This window comes from Hyperolius riggenbachi, chromosome 2 (genome assembly GCF_040937935.1).
Source record: "Hyperolius riggenbachi isolate aHypRig1 chromosome 2, aHypRig1.pri, whole genome shotgun sequence".
NCBI classification, from domain to species: domain Eukaryota; kingdom Metazoa; phylum Chordata; class Amphibia; order Anura; family Hyperoliidae; genus Hyperolius; species Hyperolius riggenbachi.
The window spans coordinates 478,268,146-478,287,383 of NC_090647.1; the positions used below are offsets into that span (position 1 = coordinate 478,268,146).

Sequence of the window (19,238 nt, forward strand, 5' to 3'; positions counted from 1 at the left end):
GCCTGATGAAGCGGGCTCGGCCTGCGAAACGCGTTGCACTTTTGGGGTACCATATAATAAATGTGATTGCTACTTTTCAGACAGTCTTTCGTGTCTGCTTTATGGAGGTAAGTCCACCACTTCCTCCAAGCAAATTTTAAAGGTTTTATCCACTTTTATTCTGCTGGCGCCTCTGTTCTCCTACTGCAAAATCGTGTCCACCCCTGGTGGAGGGGTGATCTACCCCTTTTTCTCATCTACAGAGAGCGACTTCTTAGCCCCGAGTGAGGACAGGTCTAATCTCCTCACCTGCTTATACAGTGGTTGCCTGTGTGGTAACCCACGTTTGTGAGTATATTCTTCTCACTGATTTGCCTTACTTCGTTTATGTTTTAACATACTACACTATATTGGGCTCTCGGTTTCTCTATATTTTGACTTAAAGTGAACCTCCAGACTAAAAATCGACTCAGCAGCACTGAAAAGGCCTGGTGTTTCTTTAACAGTTTCACAGCATCAGAACTTTGTTTCTCTTATACAAGCCTCATTTTTAGTTGCACAGAAGAAAACTGCCCGGGCAGTTTTTCCCTGATGCTGTGCAAAGCATGATGGGATTTCTGATGTTCTGCTGTTTTGGTGCAATTTTTTTTTTTTTTTTTTTTTTTTTTTTTTTTTACATTTTGAATTTGACATTTGAAGCCTAGTGTGTGCAGCTGGGAGGGGTTATCAGGACACATGACAGTTGGAACTGTCTCTCATGCTCCCTGTCACCTCCTTTTAACCAAAAAGATGGCAGCCCCCATGAATCACAAACATTTGCCTGTTCTTTTAAAACAGGGTGGGCGAAAAGATTATATTACCTATCCTAATTAACATAACTAATGTAACTTAATAACAGTATGTTTGTTTAAGCTGAAGTTCCCCTTTAAAAGCTGAACCATAGTCAAGAAACTGTGTTCACTAAATTGTGTCATGGATCATGTAAAGAATAATTCATTCCCCTGTGCCAGAAAGGTCATCATGCAGTGATCTGCACTGGTCTGAAACTCTGATTTAAATAGACACTGAAGCGAAAACAATTGATATTTTGTATGTGTACTACAGCTAAGAAATGAAACATTAGGAGCAGAGACATAAGTCTAATGCTGGGAATACACTGCGTTTTTTTTTTTTTCCCACCCAATCGATTTTGCTGCTCGATTCTCATCTTTTTTTCATTCTCTTCTATGAGAAATTGAGCGTTAAAACAATCGAGTGCGAGATCAAACATGTCAGAAATTATCGAACCAACTATCTGCTGGAAAAACACTGGTGTATTCCCAGCATAATATTGTTTCCAGTACAGGAAGAGTTAAAGTGGACCTGAACTCTTGCACAGGATAGAAGGAAAACGTAGAGAAATGCACCCTGTATGTATTTGGAGAGTTTAGCCTGTTTAATTTCCCCTCATTTGTGTGTAATCATACGTTATTTGATCTCTCCCCTGTGTCACATGACTGCCATGGCTAAGATGGGAGATAAGTTCATTTGAAAGCACAGGGTGTTAACAATATGTCTGCTTCCATGAATCAGGAAGTAGAAACAGTGCAGATTTATTTTAGGATTTGTATCACTTGTAACAAAAATGTTTTTAGTTTAAAGGTTATTATGCTGTTTCGTATCTTTTTTTTTCTTTTTTTTAAAGCAGAGAAGGCGGTTCTGAGTTCAGGTCTGCTTTAAGAAACTCCAGTTATCTGAAAGTTGTGGAGCTCAATGGCTCTTTTGCACAAAGTCCCAGAAAGCTCTGTCTTCTGAACCTTATCTCAAGTGTCTGGCACTGTATTTTTTTGTTTTTATATGCAGAGAAGGGTTCAAAAGTTCACTAGCCTGCTTTGTAAAATCGATTTGTGGCCGATTTAGATTGATTTCGATTAATTTATCTGACATGATGGAAAATCTGCTGCTGGTAGCAGATCAATGGCTTATAAAGTTGAAGTGGATCTAATGGTCCAAAAATGCGTTTAGATATGTCCAATAGATTTAATTCTGAAATCTATTGGAAATCTGTTCCTAGTGTGTGGCACACATCAGATTGTCAGATGCCTGTCAAGTAGAATCTATCTGTTGGTTGAATCTGCTGCAAATCTAATAAGTGTATGGCCACCTTTAGAATGCTGAGTAGTGTGTAAACTGCAAATATTAGGCCTCTTTCACAGTGGGACGTTAAAGTCGCACGTTATAAAAAATTATAACGCAGACTAATGCACAGCAATACAAAGTCTGTGCGACATTCACAGTGCACACGTTGCGTTGTGTGTAACGTGTAGCAATATTTAGAAAGTGCTGCATGCTGTACGTTTAGCAATACATTTGCTGCGTTGTGTGTTGCTCATGCTCAGTGTTTTTTTTTTTTTTTTTTGTCTTAATGTAAAATAACATCCAATTTCATAACGTACATGTGCTGCGTTAGGGGCACGTTGTGCGACTTTAACGTCGCATCAAACTCAACGTCCCACTGTGAAAGAGGCCTAAGAGAACGATGCAATGTTATAAAAACGGTATATAACGGAAAATGAGTATTTTTTTTCTTTGCTACAAATGTTCTAGTAATTATCTATACTACACAACCAATTCATTTTATCATTAATTATTTTGTTTAGCTTCAGTGTCTCTAAGTTTTTAATGGACCTGTACTGTCTCTTCCTGTTGTCTGGTGTCCAGTTTTTACATATAGTTTTAAATCCTCATACACACACCTGACGTAGTCGGCTGAGGCAGTCGATAGCGACTGCTTCAGCTGACATTCAGGCATGTGTATGGTGACCCTTAACCCAGGAGTGATTCACTGGGCGGATCTACTGTACCCCAGCAATGCCGATCCCATTGTTGGTGCTGCTTGTTATCCTTTCCAAACCCCCCCATATAGTAACACAGTGCATCGTCAGCTACACAGCTGATCCCCCCCAACGGGCGATATCCATCAAAGGTGTGAGTGCACCTTAATTTAAGCTGCTTGTGTTCCAATATTAGTTGTTCCCATTGTCTGGATTGTTCGATTTGACCCATACAGGTCTGTTAGTCTGCACATTTATTTTCTGTGTAATCAAAATACATTTGAGAATTAACTTATTTTTTTTCTCTGCTTTGTTTCAGGTTGAGGGTGAACTGCGATCTATTTGTAATGACATTCTGGATGTACTGGACAAGCACCTCATTCCTGCAGCAAACAGCGGAGAGTCTAAGGTTTTTTATTATAAAATGTAAGTATCTTGCTCAGTATTGTAAAATGTGAATGTTAATATGGTAAATTATACGCCTAAGGCCCATGTCACACAGGCAACTTTGTTGTAATAAGTTGGATGCAGCACCTGGTTTTTAGGGACAGACCAGTTACTATCAATAGACTTACATTGAGTAGCTATCGCCAGTGGCAGTCACAGCTCAAAAACATGGACTGCCTGCAGTAGAAGAAGCTTTCTGTGGGCTGATATCCAGAATCTGTAATTCCATCCCATATCCAAAAAATACCTTTTTCTCTGTCGGGGTCACACTTGTGTTAGGAAATGCAATCAATTTTGCCGAAAAATTGCGTTGCCAAATCACAGATGCTTCCTGAAATCGTGGTAGGCCCATTTAAATACTTGTTTCGTAAGGTGTGAAAACACATTTGAATTAGCCAAGTGTGACTCCTGTGTTTTTAGAGACATTAAAAAAAAACACTTTCCAGACCACTGCAGCCCTGCGCTGCACCACAGCCTGTCATAAATCAGTGTGTTTTGGGAGTACGCAGAAGTTTTGGTATTAATGAGGCCTGAGTGTAAATGGGGTAAAAATCACTCGCAAAAGGCAAACATGGCTGTTTTTCTTCTTCAGGGAACCTGAAAACATTCTTTCCCTGCTTAAATGAGTGAACCGTGTCATTTTGGACGATTGTTGTTTTTTTTTATCGATACATTTTTATTGGTTATGTCCCAATAATCTAATGATTTATATAGCTATGAACACATGCGTTTCACAAGTATAGAAGAGAATAACATTCAGATAAAATAGAATTCTGTGGTAGTTGTACGCCCCCTTCCTTTTCTACACCTGTATAGAAAGCAAAAAACGCCTCTTTGATGCACAATGGGCATGATGAGGGCAAACCCAGGATTTTCAAGGGTCTCTCTCAGCCACACATAATATAATATGGTAGGTCATTAGAGTAAGACTATGGTAGGGAGTAGATTGAGAGCTCCTCTGAGGACAGTTAGTGACATGACTATATATACGGTTTTCACCTTATATTTTTGCTCTTTGGGAGGTTAAAATGTAACAGATAATATAAATAAGGTAAAAGTTTTGAAGTTAATCAGAAACTACTTACAGAGTGATTATTTTGCTTGTAACTGTGCTGAAATGTTATGTTTATCAATTAGGTGATAAATAAGTCATTTATGAGAAGTTTTGTGAATAGAGCCAAATGTGTTGGGTCCTAGTAAATCTTACTAAACAATGTGTTGGAACATTCTAACTTCTAAATGTTAGCATACTTTTTTTTTTTTTTCTTTTTTCTCCCCTGTATGCCAGAGATGCATTTAAACTAAACTTTACGATATAGCTGTAAGTAGAGGCCTGTGCGAGTCTAATTTTTCAAACCCGCAACCCAATTTCTGGTGAATTTGGTACTCGACCCGCATATCCGCACCAGAGCCGCAACCCAATAAAAATGGGTACCCCACCTGGATTTCAGGTAACCCGCGGGTACCTGACACGATGCAGGCCACTAAGCTGTAGAGTAAACTTGGTGCATCCATGTTCGAGGAGCATCTTGTAGATGTTCTCCCCTAATTATTGTCCTCATGTGTCCTCCTTTGCTCCCCCTGTGTCCCACTGTGTCCTCCATTGCCCCCTTTTGTCCCTGTCCTCCGGTTCCCCTGTGTGTCACCTCCTGTCCCCGTGTCATCCTGGTTCCCATGTGTCCTTTGCTCCTCTGTGTCCCCCCGCTTCCCCCTGTTCTCCTTTGGTCCACCCTCACATGTCTCCTCCGCTGCCCCAGTGTAAAACTAAATAGTGGAAGGTAGCACGGCTCACCTAATCAACTGTTCTAGCGGCAATTGCAGACCTAGCTTCTCCTTCACTGCACCTCTAGTGCTGGCTTCTGCTGATTGCGTCATCAGCCTGCTGCTACTTATATTTACACAGGGGAAGCAGAGGAGGACTCTGGGACGATAACTGGGAATCCCCGACCAAGGACGGTGGGTCGACGGTTCGTATCGGCGGATGTTTGTATGTCAGTGACTCCCTGTATTTGGCATATAAAACGCAAGGACTTTTTTTTTTTTTTTTTTTCTCCTCTCCCCATTTTTAGGGAGAAAAGTATGTCTTGTATGCCCAAAAATAATTTGTAGTCCCTAACTCCAAATGTAACATCAAATTAATTGATTTCATCAGCAACAAGAGTACATACGTTGGCATACATTTTGCATAAACCTGCATCAACTAAGATTGATTTGCATCTCATTGACAATTCCTACTAGTGACACAATTACATATCAGGCCTTATTCTTATGCTACGTACACACATGCGACAACGATCGTTCGTTGTCAACGACGAACGATCTTTTAATTGACGAAAGAACGACCGAAGTAAAGTTAGTTGTAAAAAGTGTGTAACGATCACATTGTTAGAACGAACGTTGCACCACGTAAAAGCACTTAATGCGCCTGCGCATAAAATTGTAAAGTTCCTTGGAGAAAAAGTGAAATGCGCATGTCCAGCCTGGTACGAACGATCGTTTCCAACGATGTACCACTTTTGCTAACGATCGTCGGTGGTAAAAATCCGCCAAGACAGAACTTTGTTTTGTAGCGATTTGCCTCGTTCGTCGTTTGCCTTAATAGTCGTTGGTTCGTTTTTTGTAACGATCGTCGTTGGTAAAGATCGGGGAACGATCGTTACAAACGACTATAGTCGCATGTGTGTACGCACCATTACAGCTGAGATGTATATTGTACATAATATTCCGGTGTGCATCTGACTTTAAAGACAGTGACTGATTTTATTGCAGCAGCACAAATTGTATTTTTAATTAGTTTTACATTTTTGTGCACCAAGCACTGCTATTACTGTATATAATATACATTTATGATTATTCTCTGAGAAATAGAACACTATCATATTTTCTTTTAATTAGTTTAAATTTATAAGGTGGGTGCATTTTTTTTTTCTTGACTCAGACTCCAGGCACATAACAATTGCTCTGACTCCACAGCCCTGTTTTATGCTGGGGATACACTGTACGTTTCTGTATCGACCAGCTGATAATATTCAGCTGGCCCGATCATGCCGCTCGACCTGCACCCGCTCTATTCCCACCTGCGGACAATGGCAGGGAATCGAGCGGTGATAAGGAAGCGCCGGCAGGGGGCGAGCGGTAATCAATCCGCGTGGACGAGCGGGGATGCGCCGACATAGAGCCGCTGGCTCGATCCGGCACAAAACGAGTTGTGTATGCACGGCATGAGTGACCTAAATGTAATTTGCCTACTAAGGTTCAGTGGTCCCTGGACTGCCTAATAGTTTTATAGTAGTAGACTGAAGTGCATGCTAAGTGATTGCTATTCTATGAAGGACAATATATGGAATTCACACATTTTGCTTTCAGGTTTACAGAGTTTCTGTTACATTTGTCTCCTGTTTTACCGTGTATCTCCTCAAAAACAGTTGAAAGAATAGTTCTAGGAGAGGTGTGTTTGTATATGCATTGGTTAAATATAAAATTCTTGTGTCCTGATTGTTCTTTTTTTTTCTTCTGTTTTTCAGGAAAGGAGACTACCACCGATATCTTGCAGAGTTTGCTGTGGGTAATGACCGAAAGGAGGCTGCAGAAAACAGCCTAGTAGCTTATAAAGCTGCAAGCGATATTGCAATGACAGAACTTCCTCCCACACATCCTATACGTTTAGGCCTCGCACTTAATTTCTCGGTGTTCTACTATGAAATTCTCAATTCCCCTGACCGTGCATGCAGGTAGGTTACTATGAAAGCAACAAAAACAATTTTTTTTAAATGTATGCTTAAAGCGGAATATAACCCTGCATTTCAACTTTGCTCTAAAACATTATTTACAGTATATTCTATGCACCCAGCATTTTTTTTTTTCTACTAGACCAGCATTGGAAGGGTTACACAGTGCTTTAAAGTTCCTGGAGATTTCTGCAGACGCATCCGAAGCTGACATAGATACATTTATGTAAACAAAATGTATCTTAAGTGTTGAATGTGACTCATCTCTCTGACTGAGAAGGAGTTGGAGGACAACCAAAGAGTGTGTAACATTTCTCAATAGATACATATAACTAAATAGAATGTAACAATCTGAACTTCTGCATCTCTCCACGGAACTTTAAACCTCTGTGTTTAACCCTTCTAATGCTGGTCTAGTAAAAAAATGCTTTTTGCATATAATATGCTGTAAATGTTTTAGAGCAAAGTTGAAATGCAGGGTTATATTCCGCTTTAAAGGACATCCAAGGTGAAAATAAAGTGAAATAAATTGTATCTATCCACCTTCTCATAAAATTACTTTTTTAGAATGGTTTTATATTTAAATCTAGTTTTTCCAGTTTTTGTCTCTGCTCAATGACACCTTCATTGCAGTATGCAAGAGCTTAAATCTATGAACTATTGACCCTTTTTATCTCATTCCTGCTTTTAGAAGCCATTTACTGACAGGAAAGTTTTTCATGGCTGTAATTCCTCATCAGTGAGGGTTATGCTATAGTCTGACTCCGACAAACTGTCACTTGCGTACCTGAAGTTTAACTCTTTCAGGCAGAGAAAGAAAAGAAGGAACACAGCATCGTTATTTGTGTGCTAGGCACTGTACATAAACATGTCTATCTCATCATGTCACATGTCACCTTGGTTGTCCTTTTAAGTTTGAGGTGGGGGGATTGGATGACTAAACCACAACTTTAAACACCATAAAAAATGAATATGAATCATTATGATACTGCTTTGATGTCTTTTGAATACATATTTGCACTCCACTGAAGCTGACTGATATCATTGCCGGCTGCAAGACAAATTATTAGATGTACTCTAGGTAAGTAGTTAGTGAGCAAATAGAATAAAGTTCTCTGAAATCAAGTCAGATGGTTTTAGCTGTTAATTTTATGCGTTTTTTTTAAAATGTACCAGAGAAGGGATTCCATTTTTTTTTTCTGCATACCTGGGGCTTCCTTCATGTATAAAACATTTTTGTTTTTTTAATTGCGTCTGGTTTCCTTTAATGCTTAAAGCCATCATACAATTTTTTTTTTCCCGATTCATTGATTCAATTTGATTCAATCCGACATGTCCGATCGAGATTCTATTCAATTTGGGATGTCTTTGTAGAGGTCCCTGAAGTAGTGGAGCCAGATGTGGCCATTTTGGATGTGAAGAGGGCTTTTCTTGGGCTTTGTCCCAATATGGTTCCAAGTCTCCCAGAATGAGTTGTCTTGGAGGGAGTCCTCCAGCTGTTGGGGTTTGTGGGAGATATGGTTTTGTTTTTTCCGCCTGAGGGTGTCTTTGTATTGCCTCTGTAGGTGGTCATGGGCTTCCCTTAGGTCCTGGTTGTTGGGGTCTCTGCTTTTGGTCAGAGGCTGCCCTTAGAGAATTACATAGAGCCTTGCACTCGATGTCAAACCATTTTTGGGACTGTTTATTTGTGGATCTCTTAAAGTTGGTCTGCTTGAGGCCAGCTAGTACTGCCATGTTATATAAGATGTTGCTGAAGTCCTTCACTGCATGGTTGACACCTTGTTGGTTTGGTTCATATAGGTTGATATAAAAGTTTGTCAGCAGTTCTTGGATTTTGGCAGTGTTGGTCATGTTGGTGAATTAGATGGCAGACTCTTTGGACCATTTGAAGGATGGTGGCAGCTTGTACAGACCGGTTTGGTGAGGCTGCTGTGTGGTTGGTTTATCGGTGGATTTCAGGTACAGCAATATTTGGTTGTGGTCTGACAGGTGTGTTTCAGGGGTGACTGAGGGCATTGATGTTTATGGTGTCTGTGACAGCATAATCTACCACACTGCTGCCTACGTGGGAGTTCATAGTCAATCTCCCAAGAGAGTCACCCCTAGTTCACCCATTCATTGTGTAGGCCGAGGCTCCGGCAAAGGTTCAATAGGGCTTTCCCACTTTTGTTTACGGTCTCATCGTAACTATTTCTCGCTGTCTGTATTGGTTCCTGGTAATAGCTTTTACCTCCAAGTATGTACAGGTCCTTCTCAAAAAATTAGCATATTGTGATAAAGTTCATTATTTTCTGTAATGTACTGATTAGACTTTCATATATTTTACATTCATTACACACAACTGAAGTAGTTCAAGCCTTTTATTATTTTAATATTGATGATTTTGGCATACAGCTCATGAGAACCCCAAATTCCTATCTCAAAAAATTAGCATATCATGAAAAGGTTCTCTAAACGAGCTATTAACCTAATCATCTGAATCAACTAACTCAACACCTGCAAATAAGTCCTGAGGCTTTTAAAAACTCCCAGCCTGGTTCATTACTCAAAACCGCAATCCTGGGTAAGACTGCCGACCTGACTGCTGTCCAGAAGGCCATCATTGACACCCTCAAGCAAGAGGGTAAGACACAGAAATAAATTTCTGAACGAATAGGCTGTTCCCAGAGTGCTGTATCAAGGCACTTCAGTGGGAAGTCTGGGAAGGAATAAGTGTGGCAGAAAACTCTGCACAACGAGAAGAGGTGACGGATCCTGAGGAAGATTGTGGAGAAGGACCAATTCCAGACCTTGGGGGACCTGCGGAAGCAGTGGACTGAGTCTGGAGTAGAAACATCCAGAGCCACCGTGCACAGGCGTGGGCAAGAAATGGGCTACAGGTGCTGCATTCCCCAGGTTAAGCCACTTTTGAACACAGAGAAGCAGCACTGGACTGTTGCTCAGTGGTCTAAAGTACTTTTTTCGGATGAAAGCAACTTTTGCATGTCATTCGGAAATCAAGGTGCCAGAGTCTGGAGGAAGACTGGGGAGAGGGAAATGCCAAAATGCCTGAAGTCCAGTGTCAAGTACCCACAGTCAGTGATGGTCTGGGGTGCCATGTCAGCTGCTGGTGTTGGTCCACTGTTTTATCAAGGGCAGGGTCAATGCAGCTGGCTATCAGATTTTGGAGCACTTCATGCTTCCATTTGCTGAAAAGCTTTATGGAGATGATTTCATTTTTCAGCACGACCTGGCACCTGCTCACAGTGCCAAAACCACTGGTAAATGGTTTACTAACCATGGTATTACTGTGCTCAATTGGCCTGCCAACTCTCCTGACCTGAACCCCATAGAGAATCAGTGGGATATTGTGAAGAGCACTTGATAAAGGGCATTTCGCCCGAATCGTTGTGCTGGTTGTACTATGCTGTATACACCGATGTAGTATTCAAATAAATGGAATTCGTTGGATAAGAATCCGCTGAGGGTTGAGTTCCTTATGGGATACATATTGATGGATTAGGATATTGTGAAGAGAAAGTTGAGACGCAAGACCCAACACTCTGGATGAGCTTAAGGCCGCTATCGAAGCATCCTGGGCCTCCATAACACCTGAGCAGTGCCACAGGCTGATTGCCTCCATGCCACGCCGCATTGAAGCAGTCATTTCTGCAAAAAGATTCCCGACCAAGTATTGAGTGCATAACTAAACATAATTATTTGAAGGTTGATTTTTTTTTTTTTTTTTTTTTTTTTTTTTTTTTTTAGATAGGAATTTGGGGTTTTCATGAGCTGTATGCCAAAATCAATATTAAAACAATAAAAGGCTTGAACTACTTCAGTTGTGTGTAATGATTCTAAAATATATGTCTAATGTTTATCAGTACATTACAGAAAATAATGGACTTTATCACAATATGCTAACTTTTTGAGAAGGACCTGTATGTGTTTTCCTCTCTGCCTGTTCTGGCGTTGAGGTCTCCATAGATGAGTACTCTGCCCTGAGACTGGAAGTGGCTGGCTTCTCTTTGTAGGATCTCATAGATATCAGGTTTGTAGTAAGGGGACTCTGTTGGGGGGATGTATGCTGCGCACAGGTACATGTCGGACTGAGAGGTTAGGATGGAGCTGTTTATTTTGATCCAGATGTGGCTGTCTTCTCGTTTGATTGCTTTGATGTGCTCTGTAAGCGCCTCCTACCAGATTAGTATGCCTTCTGAGCAGCAGCCCTGTTTAATGTTCCTGTTTTTCTGGGCAGATATGGAGAATTCCCGGTACCCCATGGGTACGAAAGGTTCATCCTCTGCCCGGGTCCATGTCTCCAGGAGGATTTGGATATCAATGTTTTTAAGTCTTTTTGAAATCTGGGCTCTCGCTCTCTCACTTTATGCAGGTGTTTGTGTTTTTGAAGACAGTGGATGTTGTAGTGCATTCCTCATCCATCTAATGAATGGCACAAGTCTACGCTGCTCTAGAACCAAGGACTTGCACTGCATTCCAATGCAAAGTTCATGTCATGATGCTCAAAAGAGCAACACAGAATACATTTGTGTGAGACGACTATATTGTAATGATGCAATTGTCTAGCGAGATGTACGGATACGTAAGACATTTGGACTTCATGGGGATGGGATTCAGATGCAGTCAACTGATTTCAGTTTAGTTTTCAGACCCTGTTAAAAGATTTTGGTGCCTGTTAATTATACTTAAATTAGTTATGCTGTGATAACAGCAGTTTTAAAATTCACTAACCCACTATTTTATTTTTCTTTACAGGTTGGCAAAAGCAGCATTTGATGATGCAATTGCAGAACTGGATACACTGAGCGAAGAAAGTTACAAGGACTCCACGCTTATCATGCAATTGTTACGTGATAACCTGACACTATGGACTTCAGATATGCAAGGTGATGGTAAGTAATGTGTACAGCTCGTATACAGGTTACATATGTAGCCTATTGCACCCCTATGCTGGATCATCTTTAAACTGTTGGATTTTTACTTGAAATTTGATCTAAATAGATCAGTGACGCTGAGCAAAAGGTGCTGTCCACACTATTGCCTTTCTGTCCAGGTTCATTTGTTTTACTGGTTATACATCTGGCAGCACCATCCAAATGTCAAGAGCTGTGGATAACTAAAAGGGCATGTTTTTTAATCTTTAAAACTTCCATAGACCTACCTCTTATAAAGCCATATGCAGTTTCTATACATCTGCAGTTGTACTAAGTTGGCGCTCTACTAGGCCTGAACGATAAATTGAATTTAAACCGAAATTGCGATCACCAAGATCACAATTTCGGAATTGTCAAAGCAGCGAGTATTGCAATGTAATTTCCACATAGGGGAAGGTTGAAGAAGCGGCATCATACTCTCCCCCCCCCCCCCCCCCCCCAAGTCCTGGCAAGTGGGACAGAGGAGGCACAGAGAGAGAGACCCGGAGGGGGCACAAAGGGACACAGACACAGCGGATGAGTGATGGGACAGACACAGTGGGAACAAAGCTTGATTTGAAGGAAATTGTGACTCTAATCAAAATCGTGATTTCGGACAGAAATTGATCTCTTCCATTTTTTTTTTTCTTAAAATCGTTCAGGCCTAGTCTATATTCACATTCACGTCTTCCATTAATGCCAAACACATCAGTTTGCAGTTGGTGATTGTCACATGACTGATCATCTAACATACTTTCATTTGTTTGATTAGGCTGTGATGTAACAAGACATTTCATGGCTTGTGTTAAGGCTTAGCGTAGGATCAGGGAAGTTGCATTTGTGTGGATTGGAGTACTGGGACAAGTAAACAATACCAGGGATTGACTGCTTCTGATGCTGGATTACAGTGCTACACAGTGCAGAGTTTAGCGCAGAACTAGCTATACAAAATGTAACTGTAGGACTGCTTTATCATTCCCTGCTGTCAATTACTGATTTGGATTTCATTTTGAGTCACAGTGGCTACTGCTGTAATCCTAAATGTGAGTTGTGGAAGTGCCAGGCACAACACGGTGTGATGTCATATCCTGGAGTGTATTGATGTGCCAATCATGATTTGCTTTAATCCAAGCCTATAGTAGACATGTGAGTTTTGCCAGTGGCCAGTCTGTCCCAGAGAGAGGCTTGCAAGATAGTACTCATTGGGGTAGAGCTAGGTTCGGAGCGTAGCTGTCTTCAGTACTTTACCTACTTTTTAGTACTTCACCACTTGCTAGGGATGAGAAGGTATTTTGTAGATGTAAGAAAACCACTAGCAGAAGATTCAGGAGAAGGGTTAACTGAATCCAGACCCAAGGATTGCATAAAACTGCAAACAAAAGTACTAACTTTATGGAGGATGAGGCATCAGAATAATTGCATACTGTAGCTGTGTAATGTTTAAAAGTAAAACTTAAGGGATGGGGGGAAATAAAAATGCTGATAACTTACCCATGGAGATGGAAGGGTCTGGATCCTCTTGAGCCTTCCCCATCCCCTTGTTCTAGCGCTGACATCCCCATTGTGTGTATTCAGCCAGGTGGTCAAATATGCTTTCTGAGACCCTCTAAAGGCTTTGGGATCACTTGTTTCAGAGTGCCACTGACAACAGGTGTGCACATGTGAAGTACAGGGCTGCCCGATGGGTGTGTTTCACAGGGGTGCAGGGAAGACTTGATATGATCAAGAGCCTTCCCTCTCCATAGGTAAGTATCAGAATTCCCCCCCCCCCCCCCCCCTCATCACTACAGATTTGCTTTAAAGGGGAACTGAAGAGAGAGGTATACAGAGGCTGCCATGTTTATTTCCTTTTAAGTAATACCAGTTGCCTGGCAGCCCTGCTGATCCTCTGCCTCTAATACTATTAGCCATAGCCCCTGAACAAGCATGCAGCAGATCGGGTGTTTCAGAATGTAAATTCAGATCTGACCAGACTAGCCGCATTCTTGTTTCTGGTGTTGTTCAGATACTACTGCGGAGAACTAGACCAGCAGGGCTGCCAGGCAACTGGTATTGATTAAAAGGAAATAAATATGGCAGCCTCCGTATACCTCTTACTTCAGTTCCCCTTTAAGAAATTCATTCATCAGTGGGCTGCTGTCCTTGGTTTACCTGTGCTTTTAACATCACCATGTAATGCCGTTCTTCCCTTTCTTATGTAGATTCCTAAAGGAAAATCCACGTGTTCCTTTCCTATTCTTTGTAAGTTGCTGTAATGACGAGCTGAGAAAGCAGCCTTGTTTTGCTGTGGCCTCATAACACTGCATCTGTCTGCTCTGCACTGGAGCTGTTCAGTGGTGCTGAGTGCAGCGTTCAGTAATAAGATGTTCTGGTGTAAATGTTTGGGTGTGGCATCGCCGTCCCTCATCCCCTTACTGCGTCTTTTTTACTACTGAACCATTTGGTCAGTGGCGCAAACATATGTGAACTGACCCTGAAAGGACAAAGCCAATAACTTAAACAATGCAACTCCTGGCTGTTTGAATGTTTTTGAGGCCTATTTGCATTTGCACACTGTAATAAGTGTTTTTTTCCCTTCTCAAACATTTATGTAATCATTTACTAACCCAATGTAAATTCTGAATGTTTTTGTGAAGTGGCTTTTTCTTGCTGCAAGGGTTGGTCTTCTGTTTGACTTGCTTGCAGTTTTCTTTTACCAGTATAACATTTTTATGAACTAATTATGTAACCGATGCATGCTGTACCTCAAGATATTGTAGGTTTGGAGTATGGAGGTTATACTGACACATTTTACTGTTGGATTATTTTATCACAACTGAATTTTATCTTCCTTTTTCCCACTGGTACTGTTGTAAATACAATGCAATGTGCTGTAATATTAAAAGAATGCAGTGGTAGATGTTGGTGACCCTGAGACGAGGGGAAACACTTTTTATACATGCCCGGGGCTTCCTCCAGCCCCTCTGTGCAGATCGCTTCCACGCCGCAGTCTAAAGCATCCTAGATCTTCTGATAGCAGCCCCGTTCTACGACCGGTTCCCTTGGCCGGTAGAGTTCAGTGCAGAAAGCTCCTAGCCACGGGATTGAGATGTGGGAGCGCGCTTGGCTGCACTTCACCTGCACTGACTGGCCACTGAGAACAAGCCTGCTACTGGAGGATCTAGGAGGGTTTAGACTGCGGTGTGGGAGCGTTCTGCGCGGAGGAGCTTGAAAAAGCCCCAGGTATTGTTTCCTCTCGTCTCAGGTACACTTTTAGGCTAGTTTGAAATGTTGAATTGATAGAAATCATCTCATGACATTTAAAATTTGCATACTGTTTGTATAACCACCATTACAAAGTAGGCCAGATTAAGTAAGCTAGGTGCTAAGAAAAATAGCAGTTGTCCATGGCAATAGTCTTGGGCCTGATTCACATACTGTCGGTAATGTTGCCATGCACATGCAGTGGAGTACCACAATTAGTGTAACCTCTGGTATGAGTATTGCAAGCATTGCTATGGTTACAATACTTATCATGCATTACCCATGTAACGCGGGGTTGTGCTAATTACGCAACTCGTGGTTCTCTACTGGTATTGCTATTCGTAATATTGCTTTGCGCTACCTGTGTACAACAATATTACTGGCTGTGAATGCATTAGGCCCCTTGTGTCTAACTACTGAAAACAGACTGTATTCTGTAGATAAATCCTTTGTGGAAGTGTTGGCTCTTTTATAACAGAGAAATGTGTGCTGATCCTTTTCTAAAATGCAAGTATTAAAGAATGTCGTACACCAAACAGCCCATGATTTTGATAAAGCGGGAAAAATTAGTATGAGCCAAGTCAGTGATAATTATTCACCTCTGCTAAATGACAGCCTAGCTTCTGGGATTGTGCCTCATGCATTTACCTCTTCACTATAATTTGTGTACAAATTGATTATTGAAATTTGGAAACCCGAATTCACCCGTCACCACACCTCGGCGCTGATTCATGTGGACAGAGTCCATTCCTTAGCACTGTCCACTTGTGTGGGTGCTGAAGTGTGGCGATGGGTGAATACGGGTTTCTGAATTCCGAAAACCAAACCCTCTTCACTACGTTGACAGCTTTAAAACTGATGTGAAGCGTTTAGGCTCTGCATATGTAAGTTGGCAAAAGACCCTCCATATAGATACAAATTCAGCTCATTCCCATTGGTTATTTTGTTGTTCTTGCACTGGGGCAGTTGTAGGTCTGTGTGTCACTGACACAATGCAAGGGGTTTGCTATATGAAGGGATGATCCTTGCCATGCTGAATAGTTGTGAATTGTATGCAGCTTGAAACTTGTCAGCTTCAAAGCTGAAAAAATTTGCCTCAACCAAAATTGATGGCATCTCCTTGACCATGCCTTGTTAGGTGTAACTATAGTGGTACAGCACTGTACTCCACAAATTACCCGATCTACATGTTTTTGGGATGGTGGAGGAAAGTTTTTCTCACGTTAGCATGAGTTTTCTTTGGGCACTCCAAACTCCATGCAAATAGTAGCAATCCTTCCTAGAATTAGCCTGTGTTAAAGGAGCACTACAGCGAAAAACTGTAAAATTTTAAATACGGTATGTGGAAAAAAAAATGTACTTATTTGTATATGTTTGCAGAGTTAAATGAGCCATAAATGTTTTCCTATGTTGCTGTCACTAACAGTAGGTAGTAGAAATCTGACAGAAGTGACAGGTTTTGGACTAGTCCATCTCTTTATAGGGGATTCTCGGGGATATATTTATTTTCAAAAGCACTTAGTGAATGGCAGTTGCTATGTCCAACTGCCAAAAACTGTGTAGGGAGCAGGGAAGCTGGCCAGCATCATTGTTTAAATCCTTTTTAGGTAATATCTTTATAAAGAATAAAAGCCTTGCTGATAATTCCCTATGACGAGATGGACTAGTCCAAAACCTGTCACTTCTGTCATATTTCTACTGCCTACTGTAAGTGACAGCATTATAGGAGAAAAGTAATTTATGGCTCATTTTACTCTGCAAGAAACGTACTTTTTATTTGTACATGTGCGCGCATATTTTAAATTTTACAGTTTTTCGCTGTAGTGCCCCTACTACAGCGAAAAACTGTAAAATTTAAAATATGTGCGCACGTGTACAAATAAGTACGTATTTTCCATTGCAAGGGTGCAGTTCTCCTGAAGTTGTCATGCGAACAAAAAAGGTCTGTGTGGCTGTAAAATCGTCCCTAAAAGCAGAATAGTGAGAGGTAAATGTACTGACTGGCATCCTCTCAGCATGTGGTCAGCTGCTCATTCCCAATGAACTCTCTACATACAAGTCAAATCTTCTCATCCCTCCTAGATGAGACAACCTTCCAGGCCCATATTTCTGGTATAAAACAAGTCATCTTGTCCCAGAGTATACAGGTTTTTTTTTTCCTCCTCACCCAATAATAGCCAGGATAGATGCTAATAAGTGTGGCCTGCAATACTAACATTGTAACGGGGCCTGCATACTCTTTCTAAGCACAGGCTGGAGTAGATCTGAGTCTAAGGTAAATAGATGCTTGCTACTTGCTAATCAGTGATGTTGATGCTGTTCTTTTCCAGCTGATGAACAGACTAAAGAAGCACTGCAGGATGTGGAAGATGAAAATCAGTGAGACATTAAAAGCCAAGAAGAGACCCTGTCTAACCAACTGCCCCTTCCCTCCAAATATCCCGTCTCACTCTGAGGACCATCAGAATTTGACTTTTACACTGGTTCTCAGGATTTAGGTTCCTGCCCAGTTGGGTGTATCATTTTTACACAGTTTAAGAGTTCTAAAAGGCAAGAGTGAATGACTGTGGATTTTGCTGCTGCTGCCAGCCATCTTAGGTTCTTTTAAGACACTAACAGGACTGCATAGAGGCTTTTCAGCATTAGATTGTCTCCATGCCATCCAGCACTTATAACCTTTTAGAAACACATAGAACAAGCAAAAGACATTACTCTTTAGGGCAGACCAGAGTCAATCGCACTGTAGAGTTTGTGTGGTGGCTTTATTTTTTTTCGTTTGTTTATTCTTTTATTTTTATTTTATAAATGTTTGAAACTGAACTTCATTCTGTTTAAAATGTGGTTAGAGCTTGACGTTGCAGATTGCTTCAGAATGTCCTTGTAGTGGTTTTGCTGTAAAGTGTTTTCAAACTGTGCAAAAATGTCGCTGAAAACTCTGGTGCTGGTATCACGTCCACAATCCGTGTTTATTCATTCTTGCCTCCTTTTTACTTTCCCTCCTCAGCAGGTTAGCGATGGAGCTGGTGTTGAATAGCCTGCATGCGTGTTTAAATTTTTTTGTTTTTCTATCTTCTCCCCCCATTTCTCCCCTCCCTTCCTTTTTCTCTTGCTCAGCCTATCTTTTGTTCAGTATGTGTAACTTGAAGCTAATTTGTACTACTGGATATCTGACTGGAGCCACAGATACAGAATCTGTCATTGTTCTTACTGAAACACAGCATGGAATTAACATTAAACTTAAATAAACAAAACCTAAATTAAAAATGCCAAATATTACTGTTACTTGATCTCTTATTGTCTGTGTAAAGATATTGTATTTAGTAGTCAAAGTAGCCTTAAGGACCAGCTTCCAGTTTGCTTTCCTACATCCCTGTGACAAAAAATGATCCATCTCAAACTACTACTTATTCATGAACCTGTTGGGTATGAAAAATGACAAAACTAACAACACTGCCAAAGTGCAGTGACTCCGAGGTGCAGCGTATAAGTCTCTTGTTTGTGTCCCCTGGGTTGCTCTTGGATCGTACACTCACTTAGCAATTTGCCACTAAGCCCTGCCTCCAGCATTCAACAGTCCTGTCCTTAGCATTGCTCACTGAGCTGCTGATTATTGATGGGCAATGTGCTGATTATTGGGGGCAATGTTTTGCATCTGAAGGGTGGATGCTTGTTATAGAACATTTGCCAACACCCTCTTGTTTAGTGTGTACCTGTGATCCTAGGGGCTGTCTGGGTGCATCAAGATCTACTGTGGAATAGCATAGGTAATTCATGCACAACTGCACTTTAGTAGTTAGTTTGGTGACTTCTTGTGACCTGACAGGTTCCTCCCCTAAAGGAGCTCTCTGGAGAGAATGCTGGCTTCTACATTTAGCAACATTCAGAGCATCCCCCACCACCCCAAAGCGGCAAAGCTCTTTGGTTATCACGGAAGCCGCAATCCTAAAACGTATCTGCAGTGTCACCTACTGTTCTATGTCCTGCCACGTAGTTTGCATAGAAGTGTAAACACCTGGTTAAAGTGCCTGCTGTGGCCCAAAATTAGGACCCAAGTGTTTTCAAGGGGCTAGGAATAAATTGAAGGACACCTTTAACGTGGATGTATTGCCCACAGC

The 19,238-nt window shown here is 41.2% G+C and overlaps 1 protein-coding gene across 2 annotated transcripts in view; it reads left to right on the forward strand.

Annotated features, from left to right (window-relative positions):
• YWHAE (tyrosine 3-monooxygenase/tryptophan 5-monooxygenase activation protein epsilon) overlaps nt 1–18,394 on the forward strand; it is a 61,367-nt gene extending 42,973 nt beyond the window's left edge. The window contains exons 3-7 of one of the 2 annotated variants that reach the window (XM_068270279.1): nt 3,112–3,218; nt 6,764–6,970; nt 11,723–11,859; nt 14,082–14,121; nt 17,454–18,394. In XM_068270279.1, coding sequence (XP_068126380.1) covers nt 3,112–3,218; nt 6,764–6,970; nt 11,723–11,859; nt 14,082–14,089 — 459 coding nt within the window. In that variant the 3' untranslated portion in view covers nt 14,090–14,121; nt 17,454–18,394. The remainder of the gene's footprint in view (nt 1–3,111; nt 3,219–6,763; nt 6,971–11,722; nt 11,860–14,081; nt 14,122–17,453) is intronic. The other variant, XM_068270278.1, reaches the window with a different exon arrangement.
• The last annotated feature ends 844 nt before the right edge of the window (nt 18,395–19,238 follow it).